The sequence below is a fragment of the Macaca fascicularis genome, chromosome 7 (assembly GCF_037993035.2).
Source record: "Macaca fascicularis isolate 582-1 chromosome 7, T2T-MFA8v1.1".
Lineage (NCBI taxonomy): Eukaryota > Metazoa > Chordata > Mammalia > Primates > Cercopithecidae > Macaca > Macaca fascicularis.
This window is the reverse complement of record NC_088381.1, coordinates 119,830,800-119,851,321: the sequence shown is the minus strand read 5'-3', so window position 1 is coordinate 119,851,321 and position 20,522 is coordinate 119,830,800. Positions and strand designations below refer to the sequence as shown.

The following is a 20,522-nucleotide window of genomic DNA, read 5'->3' as shown; positions in this document are numbered from 1 at the left end:
CAAGCTATCATCCTGCCTCAGCCTCCCAAAGTTCTGGGATTATAGGTATGAGCCAGTGTGTGTGGCTCTGAACACTGTTCTTTTGGAATTTTTATAGAGGGTTTGTCATGTAGGCATGATAGATTATTAGCTCATCTAGAAGCCCACCAAGAGTCGCCTCACTGAAACAAAATATGCTCTTATTATCCAGGAAATGACATAGCTCTTAGAAATCAGGGTCAAAGACCAAATACGAGAACGAAGATTGTCTTAGCCCCCTTATTTACAAAGGTTTTAGGAGCTCTGTGTCAGGAACTGGGGGCAGAGACCAATACATATATATCTCTTACTACTTCACAGCATGTTATTGTAACAGAGTATACACAGGTCTGGCAATGTGGGCAAAGACAAAAGAAACTGCCTAATCACTGGGAGGAGATCACAGAATTTTCAAACAAGGAGAGGTTGGTCTGATATTTATTTAGAAAGTTCTTTTACCAGGTCAAAAGCTGTTGGCTACTTTATTTATTTTTTTATTTTTAATAGAGATGGGTTCGCCATGTTGGCCAGGCTGCTCTCGAACTCCTGATCTCAGGTGATCTGCCTGCCTCTGCCTCCTAAATTGCTGGGATTACAGGCATGAGCCACCCCACCTGGCTAATTGGCTACTTTAAAGAAAGGCTTTATTTTTCAAGTCAGGAAAATTAAAATCTATGTCAAACAGTGTAAATGCCAGAAAATTCAGCACTCTCTCATGTGTCTTGAAATTATACTAAAAATATGAAACGTGCTATGGAGAGCAAGATCACTAATGTAGGGAATGAAAAGCAGAAGTTATCATGATGCCTGCATCACCATGATGCCTGTATGATCATGATGACTGCACCACTATGATGATGGCAGCACTATGAGGTCTGTGTCACCATGATGACTGCATCACCAGGATGTCTGTATCACTTTGATGCCCTACATCGCCATGATGGCCTGCATCACTATGACGACTGCATCACCATGACGTCTGTAACAGCATGATGACTGCAACACCCTGATGCCATACATCATCATGATAGCCTGCATCACCATGATGTATCACTTTGATGCCCTACATTACTATGATGGCCTGCATCACTATAATGACTGCATCACTATAATGTCTGTGTTGCCATGATGACTATATCACCATGACAGCATCACCATGATGACTGCATCACCATGACATCTGTATCAGCATGATGACTGCAACACCTTGATGCCCCACATTACCATGATAGCCTGCATCACCAGGATGTCTGCATCACCATGTCTGCAATACCTTGATGCCCTACAGATCACCATGATGGCCTGAATCACTGTGATGCCAGTATCACTGCCAGTGGCCAAAGGTGAGCCTAAAGGATTTTTCCACTATGATTGTGAAGAATGCCCACAATCAAATTTTGATTGTGACACTAGAGAAAGTATAATTGTATGAACAAGTGTCCACTATTTTTGTATTTATAAAATCATGTGTGACTCTTCTAAGTTGTCTTCTTCTTCCTGCTCCTTCAAGGTGATATTAAACTGAATGTACTTATTGATAGGATTCTTTTTAAAGGAAGTAAATAATTTGCAAAACAGTCATTAAGCAAAGTATATTATATGTATTTATTTAATGAAAGAAGAAAGACATTCACTACTAGCATTAAAATAGTTACATTTTTAAGAAGGGAGAGTTTATCTGGTATAAAAACTAGGCTATTCAGAAAAATTCACTTCCCAGAGGTTTCAAATTACCAAAGTTATATAGTACTACTTCTATTGCTGTTAGATGTGATGCACAAGGCTAAATATGTACTTGGTAATTAATATCTATTGAACTTTTAAAAATTAATCAACCATCATAAAAATGAAGTTTTATGCTTCATTATTAATGTATGCCTTACTTCAACTTTAAATGTGTTTGCTTCATTTTCAGCAAATTAAATGAATTAGCATTGGCTATCTTTGAACACAGCCCTTTCCTGTATTTAGTCCTTTGATACACTTTACTGATTTTATCATCCCTGATAATACTGTCAGTTGACCTAGAAGGAGGATTGTATTCCATTTTTCCTAATAAAATTGAACACAAGCATTTTAGGGAAGGGATACTCTCAGCTCAAATGCTGGAAAAATACTCAAAATGTCCTAAACCTGGAATACATGTCCTCTCTCTAGTTCCAAGTATGGTGTCTAACTGGACCATTTCTCACTACAGGGTTCCATGAAGTTCAATTTCAATCTATTATCATAATCATCATAAAGATGACTTAATCATTAGAAATGTCCATATTCAGCTCACTAATTTATACATATTTGTCCTCGTCGAGAAAGTCAGTCTGTTCTTTTTATATGTTAAAGTGTTTTAAACAGAAGGCACACTATAAACGCTAGATACGTATGATCATACAATGATATGAAACAATTTATCTTTCTTTAAAATGACTAATTCCATCCTTTTAAAAAAATTTAATTTGAATTCCCCATTACCACAGTTTTATTTGTCCAGTTACATTCATGCTTGGAATCTCCAAGTCCATAAATGTAATTGGGAATATCATGGGGAATATAGTAATGTTTTGTTGTATGACACTCTTAATATACAAATTTAAAGCTGTCTACTAAAAAAAGTTTTTACAAAATGCTTGTGCACCCCAGTACCATGAAAGATGCAAACAAGTGGACAACATGGTCTTTGAAAAGGACTATGTAGTTTAGGTGGAAAAATTTATTTGATGAAGATGAAACTAATTAGTAAATTGATTAGTAAATATGATCAGAATAGAAAGAGATTCATGAACAAGTAGGAACTTGAGCTGACCCCTAAAGGAGGAATAAGATTGGCAAAGAAATAAGGGGGAAGGGTATTCTCAGTGAGAAACCCAGAATAACCAGGGAGGTGACACTTTGCATAGCACACTTTTAGAACAATAAAGGGAATCACTTGGAAAGGTCTGTGGTGAGTATATGGGAGAAATGAGACATTTTTTCCGGTGGGGTCAATTTATGGAACAGCCAATTAATTAAGAAGCAATAATTTTACCCATGCTCCTGGCCTTGCATCTTATATCTTTTGCTCTTAAATCTACATTATTTTTCATAGTACTAATAGCAACTCCTGCCAAAGAGCATCTTTCCAGCTTACAATGATTCCCATTCCCATTCCCATTCCTCCAAATGGGCAGGTTAATTCCTAGGGTCTATGTCTGTATAATGGAGTTCAATTCGAATGTCAGTTGATTGAAGCTGGAGATAGCTCATTCTTGCTGGAACAGAGATGGCACTCTAGGACCATGTGCTATGGAGACTGAAAAGTATTGAATCAAGCCATCTCTTTTTTCATGGAGCTGGAACTATGAGTTGTGATCCTGGGAACCATGGGCAGTCATCTTGTGCCTACTATATGGACCTGGCAGCTAAAAAATCCCTTCTTCTCAGGAAAAGGAAGAGGCAGACACAGAGAAAGAAGCAGAGACAGGTGATGGAGCACTCGCAGTTCTCAATGGCCTTGCAGTTCTCGCTTCCACTGCCCATCCAGCCACATTTCCACTCTTGGATTGAGACATCCTGTATCTTTTATAATCAGTACCTCTTTCTGCTTAAGCTAGCTTGGTTTAGATTCCTATTATCAGAAACTCAAAGAGTCCTAATACAATGATGAATAAAGAGATTTACCAAAGCCCTGCTGTCCTTTACTTTTGTGCATGTTCCCTCCTCTTGTGCTCTAAGGACAAGGTTTATTTCATTTTGTCTTTGGTTAGTGTTAGTGTGAGTCTACTGCTGTTTCATTCATCCAGGTGTCACAGCCCACAGCCCCTCTCTCCCCCTTCCCCTAACTCTCTTCCCAGTTTCGTTTTATTTCTCTTTACCCTCTGTCCTTGAATGAAATCCTAACAAAGAAATACAAAGAGGCTGGGAGTATAATTTATACATGCCTGAGGCTTATGAACAGATAATGGGTTCACTTAGCCCAAATCTCCAGGGTCTGTGATATAAAGGAATAGAAAACAAGAAGGCTTAAAAAACAAACATGTTATTCATGTGACTATGTTATTCACAGAGTAGGGCTACTCTATGCAGTGTAATTTATTCCGGGGGTCACATGAGGGATAAGGCCACCGCCTGGTTAAGAGACCCTCAACAACTCCAATTCCAGCTGTGTCCCCAAATCCTCTTCTTAAGAGTCCTATTCTTTGCCACCTCAGTTGCAGTAGGTTCTGCCAGACATATATAAAGCCATTTCTATCCTTTATAGCTTGAAGAGGTCACTACTCTCACTGGAAAATCACAAGCCTGGGATCTTCAGAGAGAAGCCCCTTTCTGCTGACAGGATCATGTATGGAAAGTAGGTAGAGAAGCCTGAATGCTCAAAAGCCTTGAAAAGACTTGTAAAGGCAGATAACCAAGCCCTAAACCAGCTAGCTGACAACCGTGTCAACACAGTCAGCGTTTTATCCAACTGCTCAACTAAAAATAATCTGTCACTCCACCACAGCAAGCCTGCCTGGCTCTGAGGTACACAGCAAATGCTGAAATGCAGGCTGTTGCTATATTTCTCAATGTAAGGTCCAGTGGCGTCAAGTGGGATTCAGAGATTTGAATGTGAAGATCACCTAGGAAGGCAACTACTCACACCCAGTTTTTCAGGTTCATGCTTTGCTTCTTTTTTAGTAGTGATTTGTGTCTCTTCAAAGGGCAATCAGAGTGTGGGGTTGGCTTCTTTCTGATGACATTTGGTAACTATGCTTCTTGGATATCTTGTTTGCATCAATAACAGGCCTTGTTCAATGTTTTTGTAGCCCCCAACTAGGTCAGGGCTCTCTGAGAGCAAGAATCATGTTTTTGTCTATCTCCATCTCTTTAGAACCTAACAAGCCCTTGCAATTTAGAAAGTTCTCAGTAAGAGAGCTTTATATAAGTAAATGAATGAACAACTGAACAAACAGCAAAAATCCAACCTTATGATGAGGATCCAGGAAAACTTTTTAAAGGATCTAATAATTTGATCTGAATCTTTAATGATTCAATGCAGTGAAGTGTTAAGTAAAGTCAGGTAAGTAAAGCAGCAAGGTAGAGGGGCAAAGGAGATTGGATGTTCTAGGTATTTGAAATTTCCATCAAAAGAATTAAAAGTGGTTCTACATGGCATGCAGAAAAGAGAGCAGGAATAAAGCTGAAGAGATGACAGGGGTCAGAGAAACTTTGTATACACTGCTAAAGGGTCTGAATTTTATTTTACTGGTAATGGGGAATCATGAGCTGATTTTCAGTGAAGAGGAGTATAATTAGATTTTCTTTTAGAACATTATATTTGGCAGGAATATGGAAGGTAATTGATGGTGGGGATGGAGATGTGTTGAGATGGAATTGCAGACAGCAAATAGGAGCCCCTTGCATTCAGTAATTCAGGAGAGGGATGATAAAATCTAGACTATTTCTGAAAAGCTCTATTTCTATTATCGTTCTTCTGCTCTCCGTTTTCATCACCCATAAGCACATCACATCCTCCTTCAGGAACAGTAACTGGGGATGCTGAATATTAACAGAAAACATCAACCACAGTAAAGCTTCGCAAACTTTTATCACAGTTGGACCACCTCAAAAATCAAAGTGGTATTTTCCAGAAGGCCCATGGGCAGAACCTCCTCTCCCTCAAAAATAACTGAATGGCCCTTTCTGATTTGACAATCCATGGGCCACCTTACTTCTCTCAGCAGTTATTGTGCCCACCTGTCGCCTTGTGCTTTTTCAGCAAGACAGTGAAAAAGAAGAAGCAAGAAAAGAGAAGAGGAAGATGGCAAAGGAGCCAGGTAAGGTCCCTTTATTGATCTCAGTCATGAGTAAAGAATTAAGGCTGTTGAAAGAAGAGCAGGAGCTGATTAAATCCTGTGGTCCATTACTAGGCATCAAATTTTACAAAGGAGATTCAGGATAAATGGGAAGACGTCCATGGGTATTTTCTCATCTTACTTGTAGAGCAAGAATAGCTCTCTCTTCACTCTCTAGCACATACCTGATGAAACTTAGCAGAAGCAAACTCCTTCCCATAGGACAGTGGTTCTCAACCTTGGCCATACATCGGAATGAACTGAAATATTCTTTTTAAAAAATACTGATGCCTGAATCATACCCCAATAGATTCTAATTTAATTGGTTTGGCTGTGGTTCGGTAATTGGTCCTTTTATAGAGCTCTCTGGGTGTTGGGAACCCGCAGATGAGCTGAGAATGGCTGCTGTAGCCCAGGGGTCAGTGAGCTTTCTATAAAGCACCAGAGAGTAACTATTTTAGCTTTGTGGGCAATATGGTCTCTGTTACAACCACTCTACTCTGCTGTTTTAGAGTGAAAGCAGTCATAGACAATATGTAAATGAGTGTGTTCCAATAAAACTTTATTTATAAACATAGGCAGTGGGTTGGATTTGGCCCATGAGCTACAGTTTATTGACCCTATCAGACTCCAAAGGACAGCTGGATTGCCCAGGTGCTGAATTAAGTATAGAGAAAATAGGAAAAATATTCTAGTTTTAAAAGGGCATTTAGAAGAAGGTTGTAGCTTTATCTTAGTACAATGAGATATGTTTCCGAGTTGCATTTCATAGAATTCTTGGGTAAGGCATTTTACTTCTGGGGCAGTAAAGTTTTGATGGTTAACAAAAATTCACTTTGCCACCATGCCATAGCCATCTATTAATAATGACAGCATATTAGCCAACTTTTCATCTGAAAACTACCAACAAAGGGTCTGAATTTGAAGTCTTGGTTCTAGGTGCATTAGCCCCAATTTACGGCAAAGTTGTCAGGTTAGGTCTGGGGAGGGAGAGGAAAAAAAGAAACACATAGACTTCTGAGGGAGGCAAGGTGTGACTTTTGTGTTTTGCAGGACAAAAAATTCAATAAAGAAGAAAAAACTTATAATGTGCAAGGATAACTAGAAGGGTTAGACACAAAGGATAGACATTTAGCTTTAGAACCTGAACCAGGACAGAAAAAATTAAAAACCAAATGAGAAAAAGGTTTCCATGAGAACAGGGAGGGGAACTAGTGCACTGATATATTTCATATGTTCTCTAATTTCTGTCACTGGAATTTAACCATGAGCCTGTTTTGCTTTTTTATTATGTTGCATTATTTGTTTTTAATTCTACACGGGAAAGAGGATCTAATTTATTCTATTATTTTATGCTGGAGGAGGGAAAGATACATTAGAAATGAACTTCTGCCTAATCTTTAAGATGCTCTCCTGTCATTACTGGTTTTATCCCTCTCTAGGAAAGAGTGGTCACGTGACAGATGACAGCAAATCATGTGCCTTAGACTCAGGCTAGATGAAGTGTGGGGTTAGGCCATCCTCACCTTTATCCTGTCGATGTTGGCTTCCATCTTAAGCTGCTCTACCAGCTTCCTGGCTTGTGCTATGCTGGCGGTGTTGTTGCTGGCCATCGGAGTGTTGGATAGATCTTTCAGAAACACTAGAAAAGAAAACAAAACGAAGATTGTATCAGAGAATTCACGAGCCAGCAAATGTGCAAGTTCATCGCAACTAGGGGATCTCAAAGCAGTGGCTGTAGGCAGGCCCGGCTTCTCCAGCCCTCTCCATCCACGGTCAGTATTACCTCAGATTGGCAGGCAGACCAGGGGATGAGGTTTGATTTTCCAACTCTCCCTACTTCCCCATCCCTTCTTCAGAGGGAAAACACACACACACACACACACACACACACACACACAAAGAATATTACCAAATGTTCTCCCAGTGGGCTCAAACCCTATCCTTCTGGTTAACTGTGACCACTTCAGCGTATTATACTACAGAGACACTATAGTGGGAGGCTTGGCTTTTCAGTGTCACTTACTCCAGCATTGTTGTAAATAACCATTCCTCCCCACTCTATTTGAAATTAAGTTTGAGTCACAACGATCTACTTTACTCATAATTCCTCAGGGACATGTCTATCATGCCAAGTGGGAGGGATTGCCATGCCTAATGGTTAAATATGTCAATTAGTTCACCAGTGTTATTCTAAATGAAGTACAACAAACTTATTAACTTATTTCTTTTATAAATCTGGAACATTAACATTTTGAGAGTAGAGTTCTTGGCTGGGCATGGTTGCCCACGCCTGTAATCCCAGTACTCTGAAAGGTCAAGGTGGGAGGATCCCTTAAGGCCAGGAGTTTGAGAGTAGAGTTCTGTTCCTACGCAGACTGTGAGATGGTTTCTTTGTCTCTACTGTACCTCTTTCTCCATGTGTGCTCTCCTTCAAATCCTATCCCACATTCATTTCTCTTCCAATCCTTTCATATTCATGAATATCCCACATTCATTTCTCTTCTAATCCTTTCTTGATATACCATCTCACTTTATTATTGTTGTTCATCTTGGAAAATATCTTATTTTATTCTCAATACCCATTTCCCCCACATTCTGAATCAATCTTACTTTGTGTCAAGGTGTCACCTGCAATTTTAGGACCATCTGTGTAAATGTGCTCCTTGAGATCACTGATACCCTATTGGATAAAGCAAAACCTAAGTGCTTTGATTTGACTAGAGTGCATGACCCGTGAAACAGAAACATTAAACACTGCCCCGTCGACACTAATGGAATCTTGTTCTGAAGATACTATATAAAAATAATGACTTCTGCTAGCTTTGGGCAATCTTTTTACCAAAGGATGAAGCAAGATCAGGTTACTTATTTTAAAAAGAAAAAGAGAGAACACACAGAAAAGCTGGAAAAGGAAGAATAACCCATAACAAATTCTGTACATAGATTTTTTTTAACATACCAACTAAAATCAACAAATTATTCTTTTCTTAATGACCAAAAAGCAAAAATCTATGAATTATCTCTTTTGGTACTTATTTCTTGATATCCTATTTTTCAAGACAAAAGAAGAAATTATGTATAACTCTCTGTAACATACAAGTCCCTTCATGGAGAATATTATGTTAAAGAACACTAGAAAATAAGCCACCCAACAACATTTACAGAATAAATTGGAGGATAATTAATTGTTTCCTCAATTTCTTTTCTTTTCCTTTTTTTTTTTTTTTTTTGAGACAGAGTCTTGCTCTGTCGCCCAGGCTGGAGTGCAGGGGCACAATCTCAGTTCACTGCAACCTCCGCCTCCCTGGTTCACACCATTCTCCTGCCTCAGCCTCCCAAGCAGCTGTGACGACAGGCGCCCACCCCACGCCCAGCTAATTTTTTGTATTTTTAGTAGAGATGGGGTTTCACCGTGTTAGCCAGGATGGTCTCCATCTCCTGACCTCGTGATCCGCCCACCTCAGCCTCCCAAAGTGCTGGGATTACAGATGTGAGCCACCGTGCCTGGCCATCCCTCAATTTATTTTCAAAGAGTTTGGAGACAACAAAATGGGAGGGAAGATTGAAGGAATTTTTGAAATCAGAGATCTCTGTACTCTACTTTTGTACATTTGGAGATCAAAGGAAGGAGAATTGCATGGAAAAACAAAATAATAAAAGGAGACTTTAACAAGTATTATTTCATCAGCATGGTTAGGGACCCAATCATCGCAGCCTCACAGGGAAATTACATGCCCCACAATTAAACAAACATCTAACAGCCTAGGAAGACTTCACAGGGCCAAGATAGAGCATTGACTTATTCAGAAGAGTAGCCTCTTCTATTCATCCAACGCTGGGTGCAGCCACAATCTACAAGCCCCTGGATGCTGTTCTGTGAAGCTAATGTTTCTGCCAAACTGGAATTCATTCATCACGCTGGAATGCAGACTATCACAGAATTACCAAGTTCTTATTGGGAGATTTAAGATTCTGGCCAGTGACTCTTTTGCCCTGAATCTACATCAGATTACAGGGTGACCTGTGGCAGAGATCACAACTTGCCTTCTAATCCCTCTTCCTTTCTTCTTCATTAGTAACGGGACTTTTTTTCTTCTTAGCGGAGACCACAAGAACTCTGAATTTTAGCTAGGTGTATTTTGCTGAAAGATACATTGCAAGCCTCCCTTGAGGCTAGGTAGAGTTACATTACTAAGTTTTGGCCAATGAGATATAAGCAGAAATGTTCTTGAAGGGAAGAGGTATATGCCTTGTCTCTCCTTCCTCCTGCTACTGGCCTGGGAGGCATCTGCATTGATCACAGAAATCCATCTTAAACCTCTAGAATGACTGCTACACTAGGGTGAACAGGAAGGATCTGGGTCCTTACTGACTTTGTGGAGCCATCATGCCAACTGTGAGATGGCTACCTTTGATGTGAGAGAGAAATAAATGCCTATCTTATTGATGCCACCATTATTGAGGAGTGCTCTGTCATTAGCCAACAGACCTGCTATTAACTGAGTAAATGACCCATTATTGTCATTCAAGCATAAGGAAAGTCTGTGTCTCAATGCCTTTCATGCTCCCTGGGAAAAGCTCCATCTCCTGATGGAGTGGCTTGAGGAGGCTGAGATAGAGAACATATTGGTTCTATTGCTGCTGTAACATATTACTACAAGTTTAAGGGCTTAAACAATAGAAATTTACGATCTTATAATTCTGGAGAGCATTAGTCTCAAATGGGTCTCACTGGGCTAAAATCAAGGTACAAGTAGGGCTATGTTCCTTTTTGAGGCTCTGAGAGTCCACTTTCTTTTATTTTCTAGCTTCTGGAGGCTGCCAACATTTCTTGGCTCTTGGCCCTTTCCTCCATCTTTAAAGCTGGCAAAGGTGAGCGGAGCCTTTCTCATGTCACATCAGTCTGACCTCCTCTGAAGTCACATCTTCCTCTGACTCTGACTTCTGCCCACCTCTTCCACTTTTAAGCACCCTTATAACTACATTGTGCCCACCCAGATAATCCAGGATAATATACTTTTAGGTCGGCTGATTAACAACCTTAATTCCATCTGCAACTTCTTTGCCATGTAATGTAATGTATTTCTAGGTTCTGGGAATTGGGCCATGAACATCTTTGTGGGGGCTGTTATTCTGCCTATCATGGAAGAAGTCCTCTGTATAGGCAGGGAAGGGAAGTAGGGAGGCGGGATGTTGAGATGGAGAAACAAGAGGGATGGGGTAGTAGTCTAGAAATGCAGGAGGGAAAACACATTTGAAACCTCAATGGACTTAAGAGAAAAAGTAAACCTAGGCTTTAGTTTGTGTTCCTAGTTTTAGGCAGCTACACCCTGAATATTCTTCCTTTACTGTATGAACCAGGCAGAGTCAAGCACCACTTTTAGAATCAATTAGTGCATTTTTCCCTTTTTTTCACATCCAGCTTATTTCCCATAAAAGCAATGAAAAAATCCCCTCCTGAAGACTGAAAGAATTGTAAAGTACTAGGCCAGTGTTCCAAAGAAGTGTTTATTTTCCTAAGAGGTGACAGTGCATTTGGGCTAAGGGTGAGATTCATGTAAAATGGATACTGGATCCAGTTTGGGTTTAGAGTCACGTAGTGGGGGATCTCCACAGGCCAGAAGCTAAAATAGGAGCAACAGAAGGACACCAGAGAGTAGAATCAACTGGTGAAGGAGTAGGGCTGGGTAACAAAAGCAAAAATAGACAAATTGGACTCCATAAAATGTAAAACTTCTGTGCTTCAAAGGACAGTTCAACAGAGTGAAAAGACAGCCCATAGAATAAGAGTAAATATTTGTAAACCACTTAAATGATACAGAATTAATATCGTAAATATGAGACACTTAAAACTCAACAACAAAAACCAATTCAAAAATGGGCAACAGACTTGAATAGATATCTCTGCAAAGAAATATGAGTGGCCAATAAACACATGAAAAGATGCTCAATTCATTAATCATTAGGCAAATGCAAATAAAAACCAAAGTGAGATACTATCTCACACCCATTAAGATGGCTACTATGAAAAAAAAAATAACAAAAACAAGTGTTACCATATGATCCAGCAATTTCACTTATGGGTATAACCCCCCAAAATTGGAAGCAGGGTCTTGAAAAGATGTTTGGACCCCCTTATTCACAGTAGTCATAGTAGCTAAAACATGGAACCAACCAAAGTGTTCATCAAGAGGTGAATGGATAAAGAAAATGTGGTATATACATACAATGGGATATTATTCAGTCTTAAAAAGAAAGGACATTCTGACAGGCTCAAGTGTGGACGAACCTTAGAGACATTATGCTAAGTGAAATAAGCCAGTCACAAAAAGATGAATACTATATGATTCCACTTCTATGAGATACCTAAAGTAGTCAAATTTATAGAGACAGAAAGTAGAATGGTGGCTGCCAGGGGTTGAGGGGAGAAGGGAATTGGAAGTTATTGTTTTTTTTGTTTTGTTTTGTTTTGTTTTGTTTTTTTAAATTTATTTATTATTATTATACTTTAAGTTGTAGGGTACATGTGCATAACGTGCAGGTTTGTTACATATGTATACTTGTGCCATGTTGCTGTGCTCTTTGATGGGTATAGAGTTTCAGTTTTGCACGATAGAAAGAGTTCTGGAGATGGATAGTGGTGATAATTGCACAACCGTATACATGTATTTAATACCACTGAACTATATGCTTAAAAATGGTTAAGATAGTAAATTTTATATTGTGCATTTTATCACAGTTTTTTAAAAAAGAAAAACGAATCAGTGTAGAGGTCTTCTTTTAGCATAGATGGAGGGGTGCGTGCATGTATGTGTATGTCTGTGTGTGTGTGTGTATGTGTGTGTGTGAGACAGAGAGAGAGAGATGCAGGGTCCAAATACCTCAAGCTTAGAAGACAAACTTTTTCTTACTTACACACTTAAAAATTGGAATGCGTTTTCTTCTTTGTTTTGTTTGCAATAGTTGGCTTTATAAGGTTTGAACAAATTCAAATAAACCAGGAATAGAGGTACATCACTTGGCATTTCAGGAAATAGCTAGAAAGCACGGATGCATGTATGTTGTCTTTTTTATCATATACAAAGTCAATACTTGCTTCTCGGACAGCATGCGTTTAATGTTTTGGGGTGTAATGTTTCATTTGCTTGACCCTCAAATTGTGCAGAAGTCACAACATGAGCAAAAAGTCTACAAGGAAATGAGCTTCAGAAAATTATGATCTGTTTTTAAAAGATCCAGCAACATAGTATTCAAAGTTGGAATTTTGTGATTCACAGTAGAGGTGGGGAAGATTGTCTATTGTGGACCACGCTCATGGACTGAAAAATAGATGTGGGCAAATCAAAAGCAACTAACAACTAGTATTTAGATATTGTCTGATGTATGGGGAAAGTGGAAGAAAGAGAATATCTTAAGAACACAGGAGGTCATTCAGCAAATTCCAATGAATATTTAGATGTACATTCTACATTGTGGTCAGTTTAAAAGAGAAAGAAAAAGGAAGAGACTGATCACAAAGAATAAAAAACCATTGAGTGGAAAGGAATGAAGCATCAAAATGTGCACAGTTTCAGAGAAGGGTGTAAATGGCTTAATTCACAGTCTTCTCACACTACTCCAGCTCCACCCCAGTGTTTCCAGTTGTGGTCATCTTCCTCTCTTCCACTCACCAACACTGGATGCCATTGTGTCTCCGCCAGCCCTGGTGTTATATACAAATCCAATGTCATGAAGCTTTTGCCCTATGTTTCCTTTTAAGAGTTTTATAGCTTTTAGCTCTTACGTTTAGGTGTTTGATCCATTTTAAGTTCATTTTTGTTCACAGTGTTAGGGCCAACTTCATTCTTTTGCCTGTGGATATCCAGTTTTTCCATCATGATTTGTTGAAAAGGTTGGCCTTTCTCCATTGAATTATGGCCTGGATGTTTGTGTTCTCTCCCTCAATCACATGTGAAAGCTTAATCCTCAATATAATGGTATTTGGAGGTGGAACCCTTGGGAGGTAATTAGGTCATGAAGGTAGAATTCGCATAAATGAGATTAGTACTCTTATAAAAAGAGAAATGATTTCTCCCTCTCTCTCAGCCATGTGAGTAAACAGGGAAAAAATAGCCATCTCCAAATTAGGAAGAGAACCCTCACCAGAACCTTATCATTCTGACATCTTGATCTTGCACGTTTCGCCTTTAGAACTGTGAGAGATAAATGCTTATTCTTTAACCACCTTGTCAATCACATTTTTTTTTTTTTTTTTTGATAGCAGCCCAAATTGAGTCAGACAAATGGTCTTGGCATCCGTCTCAAAAATCATTTGACCATATATGTAAGGGTTTATTTCTGTGCTCCCTATGCTATTCCATTGGTGTATATATATGAGTTGTCTGTCTTTATGCCAGTGCCACACAGTTTTGACTACCAGTTTTGTAATAAATTGTGAAATCAGAAAGTGTTGAGTCTTCCAACTTGTTCTTTTTCAAGATTGCTTTGGCTATTTGGGATTCTTTGAGAATCTATATGAATTTTAAGACAGATTTTTCTATTCCTACAAAAAATATTGGGATTTTGAAATGGATTACAGTGAATTTGTACACTGCTTTGGCTAAGTATTGACATTTTAACAGTATTGTCTGCTAATCCATGAACATGGGATGTCTTTTTCCATTTATTTATGTGTTCTTTCAGTAATTTTTAAAAAAATGTTTGTTGAATAAGTCTTTTACCTTCCTGGTTAAGTTAATTCTTAAGTATTTTATTCTTTTTGGTGCTACTGTAAACGGAATTTGTTTCTAAATTTCCTTTTCACATTACTTATTGTTAGTGAATAAAGATACTACATTCACTGATTCTTTTTATTATTATACTTTATGTTCTAGGGTACATGTGCACAACGTGCAGGTTTGTTACATATGTATACATGTGCCATGTTGGTGTGCTGCACCCATTAACTCGTCATTCACATTAGGTATATATCCTAATGCTATCCTTCCTCAACGCCCCACCCCACAATAGGCCCCAGTGTGTGATGTTCCCCTTCCTGTGTCCAAGTGATCTCGTTGTTCAATTCCTACCTATGAGTGAGAACATGCAGTGTTTGGTTTTCTGTTCTTGCTATAGTTTGCTGAGAATGATGGTTTCCAGCTGCATCCATGTCCCTACAAAGGACATGAACTCATCCTTTTTTATGGCTGCATAGTATTGCATGGTGTATATGTGCCACATTTTCTTAATCCAGTCTGTCATTGATGGACATTTGGGTTGATTCCAAGTCTTTGCTATCGTGAATAGTGCCGCAATAAACATACATGTGCATATGTTTTTATAGCAGCATGATTTATAATCCTTTGGCTATATACCCAGTAATGGGATGGGTGGGTCAAATGGTATTTCTAGTTCGAGATCCTTGAGGAATCGCCACACTGTTTTCCACAATGGTTGAACTAGTTTACAGTCCCAACAACAGTGTTAAAGTGTTTCTATTTCTCCACATCTCACTCCAGAAACTGGTGTGAGATGGTATCTCATTGTGGTTGTGAGACTGGTGTGAGATGGTATCTCATTGTGGTTTTGATTTGCATTTCTCTGATGGCGAGTGATGATGAGCATTTTTTCATGTGTCTGTTGGTTACATAAATGTCTTCTTTTGAGAAGTGTCTGTTCATATCCTTTGCCCACTTTTTGATGGGATTGTTTTTTTCTTGTAAATTTGTTTGAGTTCTTTGTAGGGTCTGGAAATTTGTAATCCTTTGTCAGATGAGTAGATTGCAAAAATTTTCTCCCATTCTGTAGGTTGCCTGTTCACTCTGATGGTAGTTTCTTTTGCTGTGCAGAAGCTCTTTAGTTTAATTAGATCCCATTTGTCAATTTTGGCTTTGGTTGCCACTGCTTTTGGTGTTTTGGACATGAATTCCTTGCCCATGCCTATGTCCTGAATGGTATTACCTAGGTTTTCTTCTAGGTTTTTTATGGTTTTAGGTCTAACATTTAAGTCTCTAATCCATCTGGAATTAATTTTTGTATAAGGAGTAAGGAAGGGATCCAGTTTCAGCTTTCTACTTATGGCTAGCTAGTTTTCCCAGCACCATTTATTAAATAGGGAATCCTTTCCCCATTTCTTGTTTTTGTCAGGTTTGTCAAAGATCAGATGGTTGTAGATGTGTGGTATTATTTCTGAGGGCTCTGTTCTGTTCCATTGGTCTGTATCTCTGTTTTGGTACCAGTACCATGCTGTTTTGGTTACTGTAGCCTTGTAGTATAGTTTGAAGTCAGGTAGCATGATGCCTCCAGCTTTGTTCTTTTGGCTTAGGATTGTCTTGGCAATGTGGGCTCTTTTTTGGTTCCATATGAACTTTAAAGGAGTTTTTTCCAATTCTGTGAAAAAAGTCATTGGTAGCTTAATGGGGATGGCATTGAATCTATAAATTACCTTGGGCAGTATGGCCATTTTCATGATATTGATTCTTCCTATCCATGAGCATGGAATGTTCTTCCATTTGTTTGTGTCCTCTTTTATTTCATTGAGCAGTGGTTTGTACTTCTCCTTGAAGAGGTCCTTCACATCCCTTGTAAGTTGGATTCCTAGGTATTTTATTCTCTTTGAAGCCATTGTGAATGGAAGTTCATTCATGATTTGGCTCTCTGTTTGTCTGTTATTGGTGTATAAAAATGCTTGTGATTTTTGCACATTGATTTTGTATCCTGAGACTTTGTTGAAGTTGCTTATCAGCTTAAGGAGATTTTGGGCTGAGACAATGGGGTTTTCTAAATATACTATCATGTCATCTGCAAACAGGGACAATTTGACTTCTTCTTTTCCTAATTGAATACCCTTTATTTCTTTCTCTTGCCTGATTGCCCTGGCCAGAACTTCCAACACTATGTTGAATAGGAGTGGTGAGAGAGGGCATCCCTGTCTTGTGCCAGTTTTCAAAGGGAATACTTCCAGTTTTTGCCCATTCAGTATGATATTGGCTGTGGGTTTGTCATAAATAGCTCTTATTATTTTGAGATACGTTCCGTCAATACCGAATTTATTGAGTTTTTAGCATGAACGGCTATTGAATTTTGTCAAAGGCCTTTTCTGCATCTATTGAGATAATCATGTGGTTTTTGTCTTTGGTTCTGTTTATATGCTGGATTAAGTTTATTGATTTGCGTAGGTTGAACCAGCCTTGCATCCCAGGGATGAAGCCCACTTGATTATGGTGGATAAACTTTTTGATGTGCTGCTGGATTCAGTTTGCCAGTATTTTATTGAGGATTTCTGCATCGATGTTCATCAGGGATGTTGGTCTAATATTCTCTTTTTTTGTTGGGTCTCTGCCAGGCCTTGGTATCAGGTGATGTTGGCCTCATAAAATGAGTTAGGGAGGATTCCCTCTTTTTCTATTGATTGGAATAGTTTCAGAAGGAATGGTACCAGTTCCTCCTTATACCTCTGGTAGAATTCGACTGTGAATTCGTCTGGTCCTGGACTTTTTTTTGTTGGTAGGCTATTAATTATTGTCTCAATTTCAGAACCTGTTATTGGTCTATTCAGGGATTCAACTTCTTCCTGGTTTAGTCTTGGGAGAGTGTATGTGTCCAGGAATTTAACCATTTCTCCTAGATTTTCTAGTTTATTTGCGTAGAGGTGTTTATAGTATTCTCTGATGGTAGTTTGTATTTCTGTGAGGTCGGTGGTGATATCCCCTTTATCATTTTTTATTGCGTCCATTTGATTCTTCTCTCTTTTCTTCTTTATTAGCCTTGCTAGTAGTCTATCAATTTTGTTGATCTTTACAAAAAACCAGCTCCTGGATTCATTGATTTTTTGAAGGGTTTTTTGTGTCTCTATCTCCTTCAGTTCTGCTCTGATCTTAGTCATTTCTTGCCTTCTGCTAGCTTTTGAATGTGTTTGCTCTTGCTTCTCCAGTTCTTTTAATTGTCATGTTAGGGTGTCAGTTTTAGATCTTCCCTGCTTTCTCTTGTGGGCATTTAGTGCTATAAATTTCCCTCTACACACTGCTTTAAATGTGTCCCAGAGATTCTGGTATGTTATGTCTTTGTTCTCATTGGTTTCAAAGAACATCTTTATTTCTGCCTTCATTTTATTATGTACCCAGTAGTCACTCAGGAGCAGGTTGTTCAGTTTCCATGTAGTTGAGCAGTTTTGATTGAGTTTCTGAGTCCTGAGTTCTAGTTTGATTGCACTGTGGTCTGAGAGACAGTTTGTTATAATTTCTGTTCTTTTACATTTGCTGAGGGGTGCATTACTTCCAACTATGGGGTCAATTTTGGAGTAAGTGCATACATTCACTGATTCTTAATGGAGAAGAACGCTTTTGTCTTCTACCTTCACATGAGTTTTAAAGTAATTGCATATAATAAGAAGTCTTCTTGAGGAAAGGGTGTTGCACCTTGTGAATATAGTGGGGTCAATAAAAAGGGTTGACAGAGTCCCATTAGAGGCTTAGGCAGTTTCAACAGGGAAGCACAGACACACATCATATATGCTTTGCAAGTGTCCCTTTTTCATTTTACGTGTAATCCAAACTGTGCAGAAGTTTTTTTTAAAGAGACAATAAAGGTTTGAATACATTAACCCCTGAAATGGCTTTAAAATAAATGTGCTGAGAAGATCATGTAGACAAAGCTTCAAAACATATATACCTCTTAAAGATAAATGACAAAAAAACAAAACGTTTTAGTTAAAAAAGAGGGTGATTCATTTCTACAGACTCGTCCCCCTCACCCCATCAGCCTAGTCTTTGGTGATGCCCTGCGACTTGTGATGCCCTGGAATTTCCCTTTGTAGGGCCCACCCTGGCTTTGGGGCCACCAGAGGACCACCCCAGAGGCATGCCCAGCAGTGGACTTCACCTTTTCTAGGAGTTGATGGGGCAGTGGTAAATGGAGTCAGGGTAGGTTCTCTTGGGGAAAATCTGAGTTCCTGAAATCACTTCTGGGATCTCAGAACATTTCTGGAAATCAGCTGGGGTGATGACCAAAGGTTGGATAATGCTAGAGTGACATTCTTTGGTCCAACAAGCTGTTGTGAGCCCAGTAGTTGCCAGCACCTGCCAAGTACTGGATCATATGGCAACCATGGTATAGCATGGAATACATGTGGTTACACTTCTTTAAATTTGAATGAGAAAAGCTTCACACCACAGGTTGATCCTTTAAGAATTCTACAGCCAAAATGTCTTTTAAAATTTCTAATAATCTAACCAGGTCTGGTGGCACATGCCTGTATCCCAGCTACTTGGGGGTGCTGAGAAGGGAGGATTGCTTGAGTCCAGAAGTTTGAATCCAGCTTGGGCAACACAGTGAGTCCCTGTCTCTAAAAAAAAAAAAAAAAAAAAAAAAAAAAAAATCGAAAAAGAAAAAATAAATAAAATTCTAATAATCTACTATCCGGAAATTCTAATGGGACTCAATCCTTTCTCAAGGTCCCATACTAGACTTACTGGCAGTGGTAACCAACCAGGAAGGTACTGCCTCTTACGAGGCATTTGGAAATGCGTAGGGTTGGTTAGGGCTATGACAATAACTGGGGGTGCTACTGGCATTTAGTGTGCAAAAGTGGAGACTCTGATGCCTTGTAGTATGCCAGTCAACAATGAATTGTGCTGCTCAAAGGCCCATAATACCCTCAATGAGAAATATGAAAGGATACTGAAAAAATAGCCATAAAACTATGCATGAAAAATCTACTCAAAGAAAGCACTCCATGTGCAAACTTTCAACTCACTAGATTTTTATAATCTTATGTCTTATAATCCCTATTATTTTCTCAGTGATGATGAATAAGTGTTAAGTATTCCTAATTCTCAGTAACATTGTGCTTTGTGGAGATCTCGTCCCTGCTCATCTAAAACAGAACAGAGTCTCTTATGCAATGTACTTACAGAATGAGATTATTCCGGGTTATATTTGCCAGTAAGCAAAAAAGATACAAATAGCAAAAATCTCTGGAACAATTATAGGAAATGTGTATAAGAGATTGATAGAATTCTGCAGGAATGCCCTAATTATCCCACCTGAATTCCATACTGAAGAATAATACAGAAGGAATTTTATTCTTTTCAACTGATGAGACGAGTATAGTCCCCATCCCACCCATCCAACAAGAAACATGAAAAATAGGCCTGTTATAGAATAACCATTAGAGCAGATTTCATTTTCTAAAAATACATGTAGCACTTTAACTTCTTTCAGAAGGAACTTTTCTGTTAAGAAACCACACATTTTCTTGTCACTTAGGCTTACTAATAAACACACAACCCCTTATTTCTGTGGCACGAAGATAAATAAATGTTTTGTTAATGGGTGGAGAGAGCGTAGGTTAATTGCGGAGGATTCCATCCTTTTCATACTTTAATGATGTTTTTCAATGGTGGCATCCAGACAGACTTCCCTAGGGCCTGTAATTTCAATTACATCTGTGTGTTTCTCAAGACTGTGTTTTGGTATTTGCAGTAGGTGCTGAGATATTTTGTTTTGTGTATTTACAAGTTAGGATTACATAGGCAAAAAAACAAAACAAAACAAAAAAAAACGATTTTTGTGTCTAGAATACAAATTGGGGGTTTATAGTCTCTTAGGCACTTGATAATAGTTTTATTATTCTTGTGTGTCAGTCAGCCACATCTTTGGTGATTGTAAGTTGCTTTTGAATTAGTAGACTAATTTCAAGATGTTCCAATTTAGAAT

At 38.7% G+C, this 20,522-nt stretch overlaps 1 protein-coding gene across 8 annotated transcripts in view; it reads right to left on the bottom strand.

The window, feature by feature from the left end:
- Positions 1–20,522, bottom strand: part of GNG2 (G protein subunit gamma 2) — a 127,565-nt gene that overhangs the window by 11,336 nt on the left and 95,707 nt on the right. For all 8 annotated transcript variants that reach the window (XM_065548808.2, XM_045396416.3, XM_045396412.3 and 5 more), the window contains one exon: positions 7,352–7,467. In XM_065548808.2, coding sequence (XP_065404880.1) covers positions 7,352–7,438 — 87 coding nt within the window. In that variant the 5' untranslated portion in view covers positions 7,439–7,467. The remainder of the gene's footprint in view (positions 1–7,351; positions 7,468–20,522) is intronic.